Genomic DNA, 19,006 nt, shown 5'->3' on the forward strand with positions numbered 1-19,006 from the left:
CATATTAAAAACCTCTGGTGACCTTTTCTTTGAGAAGCTCTTGTGCCCTAAAGCTTTGGAGCAAGTACATGAAATAAGACATTTGTGTCACGGTGGAGCCTTTTGTCATCCTTGGGAAAATCTGCCCCACTCTTGCCCATGCTATAAGTCTTCGGAAAATCACAGTTCATTCAGGGTCAGGAGAGACCTCTTAGAGCTTGGCAGCGTGGGGACACTGTGCATGCACTGTGTATACTCCATTCCCTCACACCTCCTCATGCTGACCAGACTGAGGAAGTGCCAATCGTACAGGGTGTCTGGATGTGCTTCATCCCAAGGCTACATGGGCTCCTATGAGCCTTGCTCATAGTGGCTGTTCGCAGCTGCTCTACTTTGGTGTAGGGCTGGGTGCCAAAACAGAGAGCAGGTGATGTGCTCAGGCAGTGGGGAGGGAAAACCCCTTGATTTCAATGAAGAATGACAAAATAGAAACCAGGGAGAAAGACAATGAGTCAACTGGGATGAGATGGTGTCTGACAGGGAGGTGGGGAGCCTGGGACTGTAACTGGCTGGGCAAAGAGACTGAAAGAGGGGTCTGAAGTGGGAGAGGAGACTGGGAAAAGGGGAAAACTAGGACGCAGATGCCTGGTGTGTGGTACTGAGCTTAGACAAGGGGCTGGGGAAAGGCAGAGCCTGGGACTGGCAGGGCAAGGTGACTGAAACTAGGACTTAAGGAGGATGGGACTGCAGGGAGGAGAAGCCAACAAGAGAAGGAGCACAAGAGCTTCTCAAAGAAAGCTTTTGGGGCACAAGAGCTTCTCAAACAAAGGGTCCCAAATGGGGACAATTGGGGCTGGCTGGGCAATGAAACTAAAACGAGGTGCTGGGTCCAGGATGGAGACTAGGAGCAGCTGGCCAAAGAGACTGGGCCTGGATGAAAAGGCTGAGGTCTGGATGCTTGGACTAGGCAAGTAGAGAGCTGGGGCTTGTGACAGTCGGGGAAGCAACAGGACTGGGATGGGAGGAGTTGAAGGGCATCAAGCTTGGGGAAAGGAGTCAGAAGAGGCTGTACCCACCACAGCACACTCCTCCCTAGATTGTGGCATTTCACCAGTCCTCTGCTGCCAGCACTTAGCATGTGCCTCGTCCAGCCCCTTTCACCTTCTCACAAGCGAACACCCTTTGTGTGTTCCTCATTGCCTGGGCTCCAAGGTGTGATCCACAGAAGCACTGAGTGCTTATGGCTGTATCTGATGCCAGTGAGAGTTGTACCATGTTTTGTGCTCTACAGAATGAGGTTGTAAGTAGCTCACACGAGCAGGTGGAAATGTTGGTCTTAATCACCATTCCTTGGATCTCTGCCTATCAGTTTGGGGTAACACCCCCTCCTTCCCCCATGGAGACAATGTGATCTGTCTTGGCTAGAGGTAAGAGAGGGATCTCACCAAAATACTAAAGCAGCCAGATTCCACGATATTTAAATTGGTCAACCTGTTCCAAAACATTACCGGCTGATGTCTTATTCATTCATGAGATTTTGTGTCATCACCAGCTGCACTTTAATCATTTACAGGGTCTGTAACATGGGAGGTGAACCAAAGATCATGGGTTTTTTTGGTTTTAATTTAAAACTGATGCAAGAAGAATAAATCTTGCATCTTGTTAAAATCTGATGGCTAGCTACAGTGAGCTGGGGTGCAAGATTTTTTCACAGTAGTGCAACATATGAAACACTTCCTTCCCAAATGCAGAGGCACAGAGTAAACTGAGACATAGACTGTGGGTGATTGATGTACTCAAGGGAGCTGTGATTACATATTCATCTGTTACAGACAGCTGACTACTCTGCAAATCGCACATGCATCTGGGAACCCAATGCTCGCCTCCCTGCTGATTCAGATCTCTCTCTGCCACATGAGCTACAGAAGATCACCCTTGGCTGATAGAAGTAGGCCTATTATACTGCTGTGGACCAGCCACAAGAGACCAGCATTGCAACCTCATGCTCATGTGTAAAATAAGTGTAAGAATCTGTGAGGGATTCTCAGAAGTTCTCAGCCTAGCCGAGCTCTACAGCTGGGCAAAATTGAAAAATGCAGTTTTAGGCTATCGTGGACTAATTGTCAGTTCCCAATGAATTTGGAAAATGATTTCAGGCATGAAGAAAGGGGGAGAAATTTTCAGAAAGTTGAAACATTTTCTTTCAACCTTTTATAAATGAATAATTTTGATTTTTCATTTTGAAAGATGCATCATATCTCAATTTGTCTCAATGTAATAAGGATGGCAATGAGGATGGCACAAACAGCAAAAATTACCAAAATAACATTTTAAAATGCTTTTATAATTTATTTTGGCTCAGCCAACATGCCAGAAAGGCCCATTGTTCATGCTGGTCCAGCTAACTTTTCCCATCCAAGACAGGGCGGGAGGGGGAGCCAGGGGGAGATCCTATTTCCCCTATTATCCACTTAGGTATTTAATTGTGATCCTATTCCAGCCTGCTTCAGACCCTGAAAAACCATTAAGCTTTGGACTTGTGCATAGCACCATCATTTTAGCTGTAGGCTAAGCCACAAAAAGCAGTGAGGAGGAGGAGGAGGAGGACTCCCCTTCCCCTTTTGTGTTAATGGGTTTCCAGGGACTCAGGCAGGGTGGAACAGGATTGCACTTAGGTGCTGAAGTCCACCTACGTGTCTAATAGTGAACAGGATCAGGCCCTGGGTGTTTTACCACTAACATCAGAGGGAGCTGGACCCTTGACTTGGCTGAGTCAGATCAATGCCGAGTCCACCCTACAGCTAGGCCAGCCTTCCAACTTGTGATACAGGGAGGAGTGAAAAGATTTGGGTACAAAGCAGCATGTGGCCATTGAAGGCCAGGTCACCACCTACATGGCCTTGTGGTTACTCTGCAGTCTCTGGCTAGTGCAGCTCCTGAACTGGTGACTACCTCCTCACCTCATTTCACTGCATTTCTCTAGCCCAGGGTGCTGGTTGAGAAGAGAAACCTAGAGATTTCACATAGGAATCCAGAGTTTCCAAAATGCTCTGCCCTGTTGTTCTCTTTCTGAGTACTCTGCAACAAAAGAATCTCTCTTATTTTTCTACAGTTAAAAAGCAAATGAAAACTAAGAGCTGGCATTTTCCAGGGGTGCTTTGAGTCTCACGAGGGGTGCCTCAAGTCTGAGAACTACTTCTCTAGCCAGTGTGCTAAAGAGCAGGGTGCTTAATTACCCCTGGTGACTAAGATGGTGGCAAAAGAAAAGGGCTGGGGGGCCAGCTATAGTGCCATCAACTTCCTGGTCTCCAGAGCCGTTCTAAAACAGAGGCTCTGGCAGCTGCAGGGGTTGATGCCACCACTGCCTCTCAAAAATCGGGCAGCTCACGGGAAGCCCTGCAGCCTGAATTCAGCCTATAGGGCCAAACGCATGTGACACCCCTGCTCTAAGCCATCTTCAGTAGTGCTGATAGCTATCTACTAGTTGTGAGCTGGCTATAGACCCCAGGCCACGGGGGCTGGAGAAGGGAGAGGTGTGGCAGGGAAAGGACATCTTGGGCATGGGTGGAACAAAGCAAGGGGTCCTGCTTTACCCTGCACTCTCTCAGAGCCCCTGTGGGGATTAGGACTTGTATAAGAGCTGCCCCCCATCAACAGGCCTGTGCTAGCTCGCTCTGTGCGCTGGGTGGAGCAAAGCACATGGTGACATAGCAAGCAGAGCTTGCTGTTGTATGCAGAGAGTTGTTCATCGGGGCACATACCCAGTCTTTTTAATTTCCAACCGGACTTTAGGCCGGTGAGACGGGGTGGGGGGGGGGCAGGGGGGTTCTCTGCCCTTCACAGAATGGGAAGTAGATCCCAAGGTGTTGTTTATTTTTATGCTAGACAGATTTAAGGCCCAAGGCTTCATTTTCCCACATCTTGGGTTATCATTGACATCTGTACAGAGCAGGCGCAAAATGCCGGAGCCAGTGCGGTCAAGAATGCCAATTTGAGACCGTTGCACATTGCCCAAGTTAAAGAAGGAACCAGGCTGAGAAGAATCAAACTTGGATTTGTACACGCAAGGGCCTAGATCCTGTTCCGCCCTGAAGCACCTCAAACTTAGCTCGCCCTTGCCTCAGATGTACGTGCCTCCTTCAGGAGGTAGGATAGGAGGTGAGATCCTGCAGCTTGCCCAGAGACTCTGGGGTGAGGATATAACAGGATGTCCCTACTCTGAGAATGTGACGGGCATAAAAATGACCAGCCCTGCTGAGTGTGTGACCTCCAGGGACTCATGGCTGAAAAGGTGAGCAGAGATCCCAGTAGCCAACTCCCTAATTGTGCAGCAGCATCGGCCCTGGCAAAGTGCAGGAGGGGGTACATGCCTCTCCCACTTTGGGAATAGGAAGGAGGTAGCCTGGGTGCCTCCAGAAGGCAATTCTCTTCTGTGCAGATGGAGGTGCCTACGTTGAACCCAGGGGATCTAGGTACCCACATGGAACTGGAGTGCTTCCCAGCAGTCAGGGATATCCTTTAGTGACTTAGGCACCTAAAAATGCCTAATGGGCACTTAGGTACCTTAGAGGTTTACTAGGACTTGGGCTATACAATTTAAGACCAGAAGGGACTATTATGAGCATCCAGGCTGCCCTGCATAGCACAGGCCAGGGAATTCCAGCTGGAGGGGCCCAGCCTCCCATACGTGCTGGCTGAGCTGGAGCATCTCTTTCAGGAAGATGCCCATTCTCTTCTGGAGGAAAAGCATGCAAGGCAGTCTTCCTAACTGGAGCCCCTCAGCTGAAGCGCTGTTGGGGATGGGATGGCATTTGATACAAGCAAGGCAGAGCTGAGTATATGGTGAACTAACCAGTCCATAAGTATTGATTTGACTTTTAAAAACCAATTGATTCTCTTTCAATGCCATTCCCAACCCCTTCACATTCGGCTTTCCAGGGAAACATAAGCAGCCAAGATTTTAGCACAAGTAATAGCTAAAAAACACACGTTGAAATTTGCCAAGAGGGAATTCTGGAGAGAGGAATACGCTTACATTTTATGTCATGGCTGTTGGCTTGGTGCATAAGTCAGGAAACAGAAACTATATAAAGTGGAGCCCTCACAGAGCCGTCTGTGTGCAAATACAGATTCCATAGGCATGGACATCTGTCTGTCTTGCGTGACATGGGGCACAGCTTGTTGAACATCTGTTGGTATGACTGTTCAGCCCAGTTCTTGACCGACAGCTCTTCTGCACTTACAACATGTGAAGTTTGTCCTGTATGTGCTGTGGGTTCTTTGCAGGTTTCTTCTTTCTTCTGCATGTTGGGCTCATCTTTCCTCAAAATCTTCATCCCATGCTTAATAGACTGTTTGCAAACACTTTGATTCTCAGCAGTCTTCTCCTAGTTGTTTGGCTCAATGTTCATTGCCTTCATATGGCTCTCGCAAGCTTCTTTGAACCAGAGATAAGGACACCCATGTGTCTTTCTGTAAAGACCTCTCCATATAAGAGATCCTTGGGTATACAACCATTGTCCACTCTCTGTATTTGACCAAGCCATCAAAGTCAACACTAACTAAATTAACTGTCCCTGGGACCCAGACATCCCCCACTGATTCCAGCTTAGTGTATTTTGTGTCCCAGGGTTTCACAAAAATCACATCTTATCCCTAGCAGTTTGGATTTATGCGCCCCCAAAGGGTTGACTCTTAATGGGGGTCCCTGGCTTACCAGTCCAGATGACTTATGGCTCCCCAGTTTCTCAATCTCCAGTTCATGGTTCCTCGGTTTTTCCTGGTCCTCATGCTCCAGCTTCATCCGCAGCCTCTGCAACTAAAGCTCCTTTTCTCTGGGCATCAATCCCTGCCTCTCCAGCCCAGCACCAGGGAAAGGGGGTTGGGCTGAAATCTGGCTGTTGCTCTGGCTACTGCCATCACTGATTGCACCTGCCCTCCCATGTTGACAAGCTGGGCTGCTGTCCTGGTGTCAGTTCTGTAGTTGGTTCCTGGTCCTGAACTCCACGGCTCTATACCATCTGCATGATTAGTTGAGCCTTCTTTGTCACTCTGGGATCCCAATACTGACAACACTTTTCACAGAGTGCCCTCAAGGAGGATGCTTGCTTGGGACTGCTGCGTGCTTGTCTGGTCTCAGAGAGTCCCTTGAAGTCAGCTCAGGCTTGGCTTATAGAGACGGGGTGGAGCCCAGGCTCCTTCCCATGCTGAGATCTTGGCCTTTCAGTCTCTCATCTTCTCTGTTTCTCCATGGCCTTGACTCAAGGAGTGAGCATCCAGTTGTGCTCCTGGGAGAGGGGCTTCACCTCCTGCCATTCACCTCCCAATCTTCCAAGAGGCACAGCAGGTAGTCTCTTCAGTAAAGGCATTTATTGGGGCAAAGGCTGCCCAGCCAGAGGTTTCCTGCCCCCTCCAAAGGGGTTCCCAATCCAGCCTGCACAATTTTGAGCACCCCCAAAGATACTCAGCGGTTCCCTTTCCAGTCTTTCTAGCTCTCCAAAGCTCCCCAACTTGTCTTAGTCCCAAGACTCTTCTGGGCAGGAGCTGCCAGAAGTCTTTTTCCTGTCTGCTCTTCCATTGTTGCTGGACATCTCTTGGGTGTCACCTTTGTGGATATGTCAACACAGCCATTCAAGACTCTATTGATGCTAAAGGTCCATCTTGTCTCCTCCTTCACTGTAGCCAACCCTGGAACCTAACCTGTTATTCTCTGTGCAGAGCTAATGGACTAAACTGAGTCACACAACATTCATAGGATCATAGGAAGGTCAGGATAGAAGGGACCTCACAAGGTCATTTAGTTGAGCTCTGTGCTCAAGGCAGGATCATCCTTGACTAAACCATCCCTGTCAAGTGTCTGTCTAACTTGTTCTTCAAACTTTCAACAGCTTGAGGCTGTGCTCCTAGTCCTGTTTCCTATGGTCATGGAGAAAAGCCCATTTCCATCCTCTCTTTAATTGCCCTTCAGATATATGAAGATTGTGATCAAATCCTCCCTCAATCTTCTCTTCCCTAAACTAAATAACCCTAGCTCTTTTAGCTTTTCCTCAATGTGAACTCAGTTAACACAGAAATATCGCAATAAAACCCACAGTCCATCACAAATGCTTGCAATTATAATGTTGTATGTTCTACATTCATTCTTGGTGTAATGAATACCACCAAGAATTCTGCAGTCTGCTGCATTTTACAAGCCCAACAAGAGGTGAAGTTTAAGAATGTATTCCCTCCTTACTCATTCCTCTGGACATCTGGGAATTTCTCTGTCAACCAGATTATGAAAACCAAGGGCATATTTTTAGGAGAATCACGTTCCTTTCCCTCCTTACAATGTTGTAACAAATTCAATGGGAGGATCCAACTCAGAGGAGACAAAGCCCAAAGCAATGAGACAGGCTGAGTGCCAGAAGGATGAGATCTCATCTGGGGAAATAATGAGGATCTTCTGCTGCACAGTTGATTCAACTTCTCTAGAGATGAGGGCTTGATTTCCTGTGTGGCTTGTGACATTCACTCTGGTTCCGTGCTGCTGGCTCATTTGCAGTGCACAGAGGCATAGCAATGTGCAGTGGGATATGCAGTTTAAAAAACAACTGACAGCATTTTCAGGCCATTCTGATTTGGCCTCTGAACCTTAATTGCACCCTAAGATTATCTCAGATGGGATCCCCTTCCTTTCTGTGCTATTGGATTGGGTCACCTTCCTTGGGCTGGAGTCCTGTGCTGGGAGGCACTGATACGTCAGCATGCCCATGATCACACAGGGCAGAGAGGAGAAGCCTTATACATATTTAGGACAGACATCCCTAGCCAGGCCATAAAACTCCTTACGGTATGGATTTTAATAAGCCTAGTCAGTGACTGAGATCCACTGACAGTGGATAGAAAACATTTTCTTGTTTTAGCCTGGCGTAGATAAATAATATAGTTATAAATAATAATTAAATATAATAATGCAAATAGTAAACACTAACAACCACTTTTATAAATGGGAGCTACTAAAGCTAGGCAAGTTATCTGCATAGTCCAGTTCCCCCTTATATACCTCTGGGCAGAGATGTGTATCTGAACTGTACAACCAGTATAAACACTAGATCTGCCTTACCTTTGTTATACAGGTAAAGAATGCTGTCAGGAAAGCAAAGTACAATTAAAAAGAAAAAAAAAAGGATAGAAGTGATGCCAATTCTGGTTAAACACGAGCAGCGCCAACGCAAGCTCCTCCACAGTTGCCCCACAGCGCAGTATTTGCAAAGACATCAAACAGAGGGTGTTTCCACCGCTGTTAAATGGATATAATTCTGCATTACTGGCGTATGTTTGAAACACTGCAGACATGTGTTTTATGTCTTAGAGCTGCCAGGCTGGTGTCTGTGCTTCCCAGATGTACTCAATCAAAGGCTTTCTCCTAAATGATATTTTCAGCCCGGTGATACCCTGAGGCCTGTGTGTGTTGCTTTCTTCTCAGAGGAGCTGTTAATTAGTTAACAAGGCTATTCTGTATCTCTATCTGTGAGTGTCTGTGAGAGAGCGAGAGTGTGAGGGTGTGTGAGCATAATCATCCAAAAAACCTGGAACCTTAAATGCAGACTGCTTCAAATTCCAGGGACATCTGGAGTCTAATCCCTGCACCTTTGCTAAGCCCAGACACTTGCAGAGGCCTGGTTTATGGGATTCTGGGTCTCTAACAAGCACTTCTCCCAAGCTTTTGACTCCTTTGAATCAGTCCCTTGCGGGAATGGCTTGTGACCTTCGGTTCTGCACTCAAACCCGGGTGCTGACGGGGCATCAGAACTGAATACTAAAATAAATCCAGACCAGCATTCCCCCCCGGGTAGATCTAGAGCCTGGTTCTGGTTCTGGTTCTGGGGAGTCTCTGGTCTAAAACCGTATCTGACTTCAAACCCCATCTTCTTAGCCTGCCCTAAGCCTGTCCTGTCTACACACATACACAGAGGGGTGGGGTGATCCTGCAGAAAGGATTTGATGGCAAGAACTTGGGATGGCTGCACACCTGGCCAGCATGGTCTGTACTTTAGCAACTCTTTAAAAAGCTTGGCCGATCCTGTTCTTAGGTGTCCCAGGTCCTAAGCCCTGACGCTTCATACCATGTGTCTAACTGCATAAAATTTCAGTACAGTTTAGTAACTGTATTTGTTGGGTGCCTGTTGCCCTCTAGTGGATGAGGGACCCAGTGACAAGAGATATCCTTTCTCTCAAGTGACTGTGGCTGGTGTCTTGGGAACAGCAAAGCCAGGGTTTCATTTTGGGTTCCCCAAGGGCAGGTTATGATTGATCTCATCATGGCACAAGTTGCACGCAGCACAGAGCTACTGAGAACTCCCTCAACCATTCTGAGCGCTGGTCTTCTGGGACATACCAGACCTAACAACCATCAGTGCAAAACTGGCCTGATGGGCTGTGAGATGGGTTAGAACTGAGCAAAGAGTGCCCTGCCAGGAAGGTCATTGTCATTGCTTCCTTGAGGGGGAGGAAACTCGTACTATTGTCTGACAGTGGGGGGCAAAGGCTGAAGAAGAAAATATTCCTCTGGTCATTTTTTTTCAGATCAGACTATTGAAGTTCCCAGTGGGTTTGGGATGCCAGAAAGGGTCCCAGGTGAGATGCCTCAGTGAGCAGAGTGCAGCTGCGGTGATGGGTGCATGCTATATCAGGTTCATCAGTTGGTCGTACTGTTTCTCACACAGACCTTGCCAATGTGCCACCTAAGGCAGAGCTGATGCCTGCATACCTTCTCTTGAGTAGCTTCAGCTCATCATCAAGGACCCATAGAGAACTTGCTGAATGAGAACTCCCTCTTGCCATCCTGACCAGGCCTGTTGCTGCTCCCCAGGGCACAGCAGGGAGCAGTTGCTTTTTAGAAACCTCCCTTTCCATTGTGGACTTCTTATCCCCAGTTTTTTTCCAGGTCAGACAGTTGAAGTTTTGAGTGGGTTTGGGCCTGAGGGTGCATGGCTAGAGCTGAAGAAGATCCTTACCCTAGTGCTTAGTGAGAAGAAAGGTGATAAGATCATTTGTAAGGAGATCTGAAACACGTTAGCACTGATTTTTCCTCCTGCCACGTATTGCTGCTTTCAGGGTTTCTGGAGGGTGGGGGGAGGATGGCTTTATAGGCCACTGTATCCCTGGTGGGGGTGTGTATAAGTGGACAAGTGGCTGGTGGTTAGGCCACACAACAGTCATGTGGCCGTCTTGAATCAGAAAAGCTAACGCACTCATACAACTAATGCACTCATTAACATGCATCATCATGCAACTGATTATCCCTGATTATTTTTCACTCCTGAGCATCCTGACCCACTGCAAGGCACCTCCTGTAATCATGTACAGGGAAGCATAAGCCTATCTTTGAGATGGTAAAGTGAACCCCATGCCTCTCTCTGCCAGTGACCATGCTCCGTGATTTCTCTGGCACAGACCTGCGCCCTCTGGATCTTCTCGCGGAGGTGGTTCCTGCTGGTGGCCTGAGGAACGGGATTAGGATGCTCCAAGTGCAGGGGGTGCGTGGATTCCAGCTCTTGGCTTCCCACCCCCATTCCCTCTGCTTCCCAGCATCTCGGATTTTTCTCCACTGTGACCACTTTCCAGAGGAATTCTCTATCATCGTCACCCTGAGAGTCCTCAGTGTCCCAGGAAAGGTAAACACAGATCCTTCTGTGACAAGATGCCTGTCCATTTTAATGAATGGTTGGAGTCGAGATCTGACTTGAAAACACTCATCATTCTCAGGTGGGGCACAGCCCAAACCTGGGATAGGAGCAGTCCAAAGATGTGGGGAGCTCCCAAGTTGGATTTGGGTGTAAGCACCTGATCCAGTCCCTGTTATCTGCTGCTCCTGCCTCTAGCCACATCCATAATGCAGAGCCATGCTTGTCAGGCCTTTCACCAGCACGCTGATGGATGCCTGCAGGAGCACATCTGTGCTGATTGTGCTGTACATGAAATGAGTCTCTCTTGGGAGATGAGGAATATGTCAGTAGAGGGGTGGGAGTAGGTAGCGATGGACTGATGTATGTACAAATGTCAGATAAATGGGTGCCCAGGACAGTCCATCTGAATAGTAGACCCCCTGCCACAGCCACTCTTCCCAAGAAATAAAGGCATGAATCATTGTTGGACTGAAGATCTTGCCTGACTAGAAGAGACATTTACTCAAAGGCATGAAAACAGAGGCAGAGTTGTGCTCTGAAAGTCCAGCTCTGTTCAGCACAAATGCCACCTTCTTACTCGGTGGGTCTGTCCACGTGTGAATCTAGAGCTGTGCGTGGCTTTTTGCTCCTCTTTTTGCCTTTGTTAATATTAGACATATTGTTGCAGCTCTGAGAGGTCACCATCAAGGCCCAGCTGGGCTTGGTGCTGTCCAAACACACAGAAAGAGATGTTCCCTGCCTGTGAAGGAATGTACAGTTTAACTTGGCAGTGGAGATAAAGTTGGGAGGGGAAGGAAGAGTTGTTATCTCTATATTACAGATAGGACTCAATGCAGAGATCACAGGGGGAATCTGTAGGAGAACCCACATTTTGAGCCCTCCCCTGCTCTTCCTGTCCATGAGCTCCCAGCCCTCCAGTGAAGTCAGAGTCAAGGGGTTTATTTATAGTGCCCCATGGACACTCCAACTCTCCCCAAACCGCATGGTAACACCAGACTTTCTTGCTTGTCTTTCAGAAAAATGAATACATCTTCACCATGATGGGAGAGGAGAGCAGCCCGGTGCTGGTAGGACTTAGGTACTCACTGAACAAACTCCACTTCCTTTTCTGGAGCAGGGAGCTGTCCAACGGCTGGCAGACGCGGGTCACCTTCCGAGACATCTCCTTGGTGGACAATCAGTGGCACACTCTTGTCTTGGCCGTATCTGGACATTCCTTCTCCCTCACTGTGGACTGCAGTATCCCTGTTGACATGTATGTATAGGGAGTACAGCTCAGACAGATCTCCTTCATGTAGGGGCTGGTTGGGAGGGCCCAGGGTCTTCATATTGGGCCTTCTAAAGGCTCTGGTGATACCCATGGATTCCTGCCATTTCACCCTGGCACAAGTCTGCATGATTTCCAGTGCTTCACAGAGGCCACTGTGTCTATTGTAGTGCTTCTCAACCTCCTTAGACTCAAGGCACCGCTCAGAAAATGCCAGCTCTTAGCTTTCATTCATTTGTTTGACTATGAAAAAAAACTTCTGTTGCAAAGGATGAAGAAAGACCACAGCATGGCAGAATGTTTGTGACACTATGGATTCCCATTTGAAATCTCTAGGTTTATCTTGGGAATGCTGTTTGTCCACCTAACAGTGCTAACATTGCATGGCACCTCTCAGCACCCTTAAAAGGATCTTGCAGCACCCCATGGTGCCACAGCACCTGGTTGAAAATCACTAGTCTAATAGATCCTTGGGAGCGGGCCCCAGAAGGCTGTGCCCTGCTGCAGCTCTGATCATCTTAGCATTGTCATGGGAGGCCCAGATTTCCTTAAGACCATGTCCTCTTCCCTCCCCATAAGTACCAAGATTCTTGCTAATAGGGACATCTTTCCTGCCTCAAAGAGACTTCAGCAGAAGTCTCCTTCAGGCCTGGGAACTGTCGTTGACCCATGACTGGGATCCCAAGGTACATTTTTTTGTAGAGCTGGCAGACATCCCGTCATGCTGGGCTAGACCACATCCTTTACTTTGGAGAGGGAAGCATCTATTATGGTCTGGCCAAGAGGACACAGTGGGGCAGGCAAAGAAGATCTTGGAGGAGTGGGAAGAAAAAATGGGTTCAATGCCCTGCAGATTCTGCTTCTCTGTGGTTGCTCTATTTCATCTGCAGGCTGACTGCAGGTCTGTGCTAGCACTGGCTGAAAACTGGCTAACCATTGTTTTCAACTGGAAATTAAAAATATTTTTGCAAAGTGTTTTGACCAAAAATTAAGCATTTCCTTTTGCATGCCTCTGGTAAAAAAGAGGGACTGTTTTAATTCACATCACAGAGTTAACCTCTGGAACTCAATGCCACAAGGCACTGTCTATGAGTCTAAGGGCTTAGTGTGCCAAATATGAACAGGTCTGTGAAAATGCAAATGTGCGGCAGGGAAGATCATTTTACCGGCTACATTTTATCACTGGTCAACATTTCCCTCTTTCCCCTACCTGTCTTGTGCTTATTAACTCCCATCCCCTCTGATCTTCCCTGCCACACATTTGCATTTTCACAGACCTACATTTTGCATATTGGCTTATGCTTCTCTTCCACCCAGGAGAGCACGCAAACCCCAGCAGACTCTCCCTGTGCCTGACAAAGGGTGTTTGTGCTTGAAAGCTTGTAAAGAACAATTTTTCCAGCTATTTAGCTGGCCTAATAAAAGATATCACTTTACCCCAAAGAACCTTGTCTGCCTATGTCCTTAGACCAACATGGCTATAACCAACACCCTCAAATATGAATAGACATTTTAGCCCCTGGTAAGGTGTGGAGGTTGGACTGGATGGATCATGGGTCTGAATCAATCTGGGGTACCTGTGAACCCTTCCCACTACTGGAAGCCTATTACTGTAATTATCCTCTTGGGCTGGCTAGGACCAGTGGGTGTTTTTTTTTTTCTGGTTATCCATGGATGCCATAAAATTAGCTTCCCTTTGTTCACAGGCCTCTTATCTTAACATTTCCAGGGTGGTGGACACACCGTTCCCTGCATCCTTGACCATAAAGGGAGCCAGCTTTTATGTTGGGAGCAGGAGGAGAAGGAAAGGGTTCTTTACGGTAAGTAACACTTGCAGGGTGGGATAGTTCTTGTGCATCTCTTTTAACACACATACAAGGGCAGGATGGACTTGGGCTCACAGGGCTATGGGCCAGTGTTACCCTTTGTCTCTGGGCTGGAGGCCTTATGAGTTGGAGGCATTCTCTGCCCCTGGCAGGACTGTCCGCAGGGAGTTCATGGAGCTATACTATACTGTGGGGAAGATGTTCCTGAGGATATGAGGAGGGGACAGTAGTTTTAAAAAATGACCCCAGAAAAAGGGTCATTTTTACAGCTGGTTGGAAAATTTCCAGCCAAGCACAATTTCATTAGCAAATGCTAGTTCATCAAAGCCAAAATGCTCCACAAAAATGTCTGGTTTTCAATGATCTTTCATCAGCCCACAAGCAGAGGGCTAGCAAAAGCCCCCCAGTTTGCTGCTGGCTCACCTGGTGGGCTGCTTAGGCACTTGGCTGCATGGAAGAGCTCTAAGACAGTTGTGTCATGTAAACTGCCCCTGTCCAGTGGTCACTGGGCTCCAGGCTCTGTGCCATGGAGCCTGAGACCCTGCTTCAGCTGGAGTTCTTGGGCCAGGCTCGGTGCTGCACAGTCGGCAGTGAGGGATCCCCATGCACCTTAGCTGGAGTGAGGGCTTCCAGGTTCCTAGCTGCAGGGCAGGGCAGACTTGCATGGTTGCTGCTCAGAGGGGGCTCTGCTCTGCAGACAGCCCTGGTCCCTGGTAGCCCACTCACCTAGGAGTCTAGCATCCCTGGGGCTTGGTCTCAGAGCAGTTGCTGTGGCAGGACTGCCCACAGCAGCCAACAGCCAACCTCAGAAGCCTTGGCAGTTGCTGCATGAAGTGGGTCTGCTTCTTGCCACTTTCTCTGCTGCTCACCACTGAGGAACAGCAGCAAAAGCACTTCTGTGTGATGGAGGCAGTGGTGGAGTTAATGAAGCTCCAGTAAGCTTTATTCAGGAGCTCCCAGCCAAAGCAGTTCTGTTTTGGAAGCTTTAGAGGATCTCATTTCATTTTGGATCAGAAGGAAAATCCAAACTTCAGCAGGGAATTCCAAGACTCAACCCACTGCAGTTAAATGCAGTTAAGTGCTGGAGTCTTCTCCATCACTCACATAGTTTCTAAGGGCCAAGGCAGTGTCTGGGTTACAGCTGCCAGCTGTGTTGACCTCCAGCCAATGTATGGGTCGTAGCTACAATGGGGATTGTTATCAGTCTTCATTCACCTTCCCAGATACCTGTGCAGTAGTCACAGCATGGCCTACACCATAGTTAGAAGAGGAGTGCTGCGATTGCTACAGAGCAGTGGCCAGCGATGGATTTTTCATGTGCTTTGCACAAAGTTCTTTGGGTTTTCTTGAGCATGGGAGGTCCTGCCTGAAATCCAGCTGCATTCTGTGAATCCTGCTATCAAGAACAGACACTGCGGGAGCTGAGCCAAGCAGATGGCACTAACCCGTGAGGAGTGTTGTGGCTTTTCCACTCTCTGTTAAGACATTTGCAAAATGTTAATAGATATGTACACAGATCTTGATTTATGGGTGCAGACCTAACCAGATTATTGAACATGGCCAGCTTGCTTCTCTGCAAGCAGATGTCGCCCCAGATATGGGATTTGTCTGAGGGGATGCCCCTTCCAGTCTTACAAAGCAAACCAGTCAATCCTAGGTTCATTTTCTGAATGTGTTAGGTCTCAGTCCTGGAGCTGATAGCATGTGAGCAGATGGCTGTACCAGGGCAGAGCTCCACTGATGCTAGGCTGAGGCACAAGGTGCTAGGTTGGCACATGGAATTGCCCTCAAGGGTCTTCTTACATTATCACACCCTGCTCCTCTCCTAGAGACAACAGCAGGTACAAAAGCTCCCAGGACTTTGGGAATGTCATGGCCAATAAAATGGAGTCTCCCAAAAAATGAGAAACATTGTTTGGCTAAGGTCACTAAGGGCTTGTCTCCACTCACCACCTCCACCCACTCCTACTCAGTGTCTCTCTAGGAAACCAAGGCAATGTAGTTGGAAAAGCCCTGAGCATACCCCCCCAGCACTGCTCTCAGGCTCTCTGCATTGGGCATCCTTCTTGGTGTGTGCTCAAGCACTTCCAGGCTCTATGGGGAGGCTGTGTAGACATGCTTAGCATGACGTCAGTGGTTTCTTGTGTGGTTAGCTGTCAGCTGCTAACAGTAATAGACTCTGAAAAGAGCCTATCGGTGGCCAGGAATTGAGGGTGGTGTCCCTGAGTACAAAGAATTCTCTCCTACAGTAACCAGGGTGAGCACAGTCTACTCTCCTTTAATTGATAATGACCCCCTCTAACCACTTCTACTAAACACCAAGAGAATCCATCCCTTAGACACTCGTGGTGCTTGAGCACACACCCCTTTTTAATGGAACTGGGGAAGGCCTGCATAGGGGCAATGCCATCATGATGCCACTCAGCAATGCCTATACATTGCCATTCTGGACCAGACCCCAGAGCCAGGGATGGGGTCAAGTGGCCCTGCAGCTATTGGGTGAGGTTCAGAAGCCACACCAAGGGTTTGGCACTGTATCACCAGACTACAGGGCTTTTGCAGATCTGCTTTTCCTTTTTCCATTCATGCTGTTTGTTCACTCTGCATTTTTTCCAGCTCAAGCTATTAAAACCAACCAGCCATTTCCACCCTTTGGCTGTGTTGGCTCTCCTGCTCGGGTCTTGTCAGAGCTGCAAATGCTGTGACAATATTCAGAGCCAAATCTATTCAGTGTTGCCCATTCTTGCAATTCTATTATTAGTCTTGCAATAATGCTTTTTCCCATCAGGTTCTAGCTGTTGGAGTCATATGACTATATGAAGATCTAAGCGTTCATTAAAAAAGAAAGTGCCTCCTAGTTGCAGAGGAAAACATAAAACAATGACCATGTTCACCCAAATTAGCTTGGTTTTTGAAGTCTCAAGATCTTTATGTCAAGTTCATCATTTTGAGGGTCTAATTCAATTTATTTACATGTCTTTATCATTGGGTTTATCACTGCACATCTCTGTTTTCAGTGCTGGAATTTAAAAAAAAAATGCACCAAGTTATTATATCAGCTTCTGCAAATCCCCTTTTAAAAAAACACAGCCTAAACTTGAAATTATTAGATAATGATCTTTATTTGGGCTGCTGGATTGTCTTCTGAATGCATTCTCTGCATTCTTTTGGGCTGCTGAATATGATGCATTTCTGGGCCTGTATCCCTCTAAGAGAACTGTCAGTGTAACACAGTGGTTTTCAATATTTTTATACCCAAATCACCCCTCAGAAAATGCCAAAACTTAGCTTTCACTCATTTTTTTGTTTACAGAAAAATAATAAACCGATTCTTTTGTTGCAAAGAACTCAGAAGGACCACAGCAGGTCAGAGTGTTTTTGACCCTGTGGATTCCTATTTGAAATCTCTAGATTTATCTTATGCATCATGTGTAGGTGTTTGCATACCTAGCAGTGCTAATATTATGCAGCACCCCACAGCACTCTTAGATGGATCTTGTGACACCCTTGTTGAGAATCACTGATGTAACTGCTCATAGCTGAGATGGTTTCTGTGAAAACAGTTTGGTTTCTGCTTAATTCTGCTCCACTGCATAAGAGCAAAATTCTGTCTTTTTCCCCCTGTGTTCCAGTAATCCCATCACTTTCACTGACACTTGCATGAAGATCATCATTAGAAGTGAGATGGTCAAAACCAGCTTTGTTGTGATGAAAATTCCAAAAACAGCAATTCCAAAACCAGCAGAGTTAGTCTGATGCTGGATGAATTTGAAAATCTCCCCCTACCCCGCAACATAGACTCCATGGGAAAATGAACAGGCCACCTGCATTGGTTGAAATAGTTTCAAATTCCAGTGTAAGCTACTTGTGAGATTTTTCAGGCAATTGAGAAGAAGCTCCCAAATCACTGGGCCTCACCACTGAACTATTCTGCAGTTGGCTGTGCTTGACCCATCTGTGCTTCCAAGAGTACCACAGCTCGATTAAGACAGATCAAACATAGGTCCAGATGGAGGTGCATGCTTAGAATAGTATGGAGACATGAGTCCGTGTGCCTGGTTCCTCTGTCTTGGCATCTAACCACTGCTGCACCACACTCTCTTTTCCAATCCAATCTTCCATGCAGTTGAGTCAATTATAAAACCGTGGTTGAATTTGGAGAGTTGATTCTGAACACAGGTGTAAGTGCAACAATGGTGTTATGGGCACTTGGTACATATGATCCGTCTCCGCAGCTTTTGCTGTCTAAGAAAAGGTTGGACCAATTTAAGAATAATGGGATGGGTTAGGGATAATGAATCCTGCATCTGTGCTAGAGGTTGGAGCCTGGAGGTGCTTTCAGATCCCATGATTTCATATTCCTTTAAACAAAAATGGTCTATATGTATGGCCTAGACTTGGGTTGTGGAATTTATTTGGCCTAGGGGCCAGTTCTAGCCCATGGGGCATCTTGTGGGCTGGATGACCTACCTCTGGCAGTGAGGCACCAACTTGTGCAACTCTGGAATCGAGGGAGTGACTGCTGCTGCCACTTGCCCCCCTTTTTCCTTGCTGCTGATCTGAGTTACTAGCAGACCCTAAATTTGGCAGCACCAAGGAGGTGCCAGGGGGAAGTAGCAACAGCATTTGCCCCCTGGGTTCTGGAACTGCACCAATGCAGTAGCTCTGGCAGCTGTGCCAACAAACCCTTCAGTCTTAACCCCTTGGGCCACCAGTTGGACAGCCTTGATCTAGATTGGTGGGTAGGTTTCTTTTTCAGTGCAATTCAAACTACTTTGGAGCACTGAAACCTGCCACTTTTCTGTCTTTCCATTTTTTCCCTCTCTTAGGACATTTGTAGAGTAGCTCAAATACTTCACAACATTATCAACGTGAATCTCTTTCTCCACTGGGAGAATGGCACGGCTTTACAAGCACTTGTGGTGCTCTGGTGTGGTGCCAGAGGACTGGAAGAGGGCCAACGTGGTTCCCATCTTCAAAAAGGGGAAGAAGGAGGACCCAGCAAACTATAGGCCAGTTAGTCTTACTTTGATCCTAGGCAAGCTGTTTGAGAAAATTATGCTGGCACACATCCACAAGGGGCCAGCAGGGGATTTCATGCTTAGGGGCAACCAACACGGGTTCATTAGTGGCAGGTCCTGTCAGACCAACCTGGTGGCCTTTTATGATCAGATCACCAAATCATTAGATGCAGGGGTAGCAGTGGACATAGTCTTCCTGGACTTTCGGAAGGCCTTCAACACTGTCTCTCACCCTGTTCTCAT

The 19,006-nt window shown here is 47.5% G+C and overlaps 1 protein-coding gene across 1 annotated transcript in view; it reads left to right on the plus strand.

Moving 5' to 3' along the window:
- The first annotated feature begins 10,391 nt into the window (after positions 1-10,391).
- TSPEAR (thrombospondin type laminin G domain and EAR repeats) overlaps positions 10,392-19,006 on the plus strand; it is a 65,785-nt gene continuing 57,170 nt past the window's right edge. Inside the window, exons 1-3 of the mRNA XM_019512487.1 lie at positions 10,392-10,637; positions 11,666-11,904; positions 13,646-13,736. Of these exons, the coding sequence (XP_019368032.1) occupies positions 10,392-10,637; positions 11,666-11,904; positions 13,646-13,736 (576 nt within the window). The remainder of the gene's footprint in view (positions 10,638-11,665; positions 11,905-13,645; positions 13,737-19,006) is intronic.

This window comes from Gavialis gangeticus, unplaced genomic scaffold (genome assembly GCF_001723915.1).
Source record: "Gavialis gangeticus isolate Ggan-Ray unplaced genomic scaffold, GavGan_comp1, whole genome shotgun sequence".
NCBI lineage: Eukaryota > Metazoa > Chordata > Crocodylia > Gavialidae > Gavialis > Gavialis gangeticus.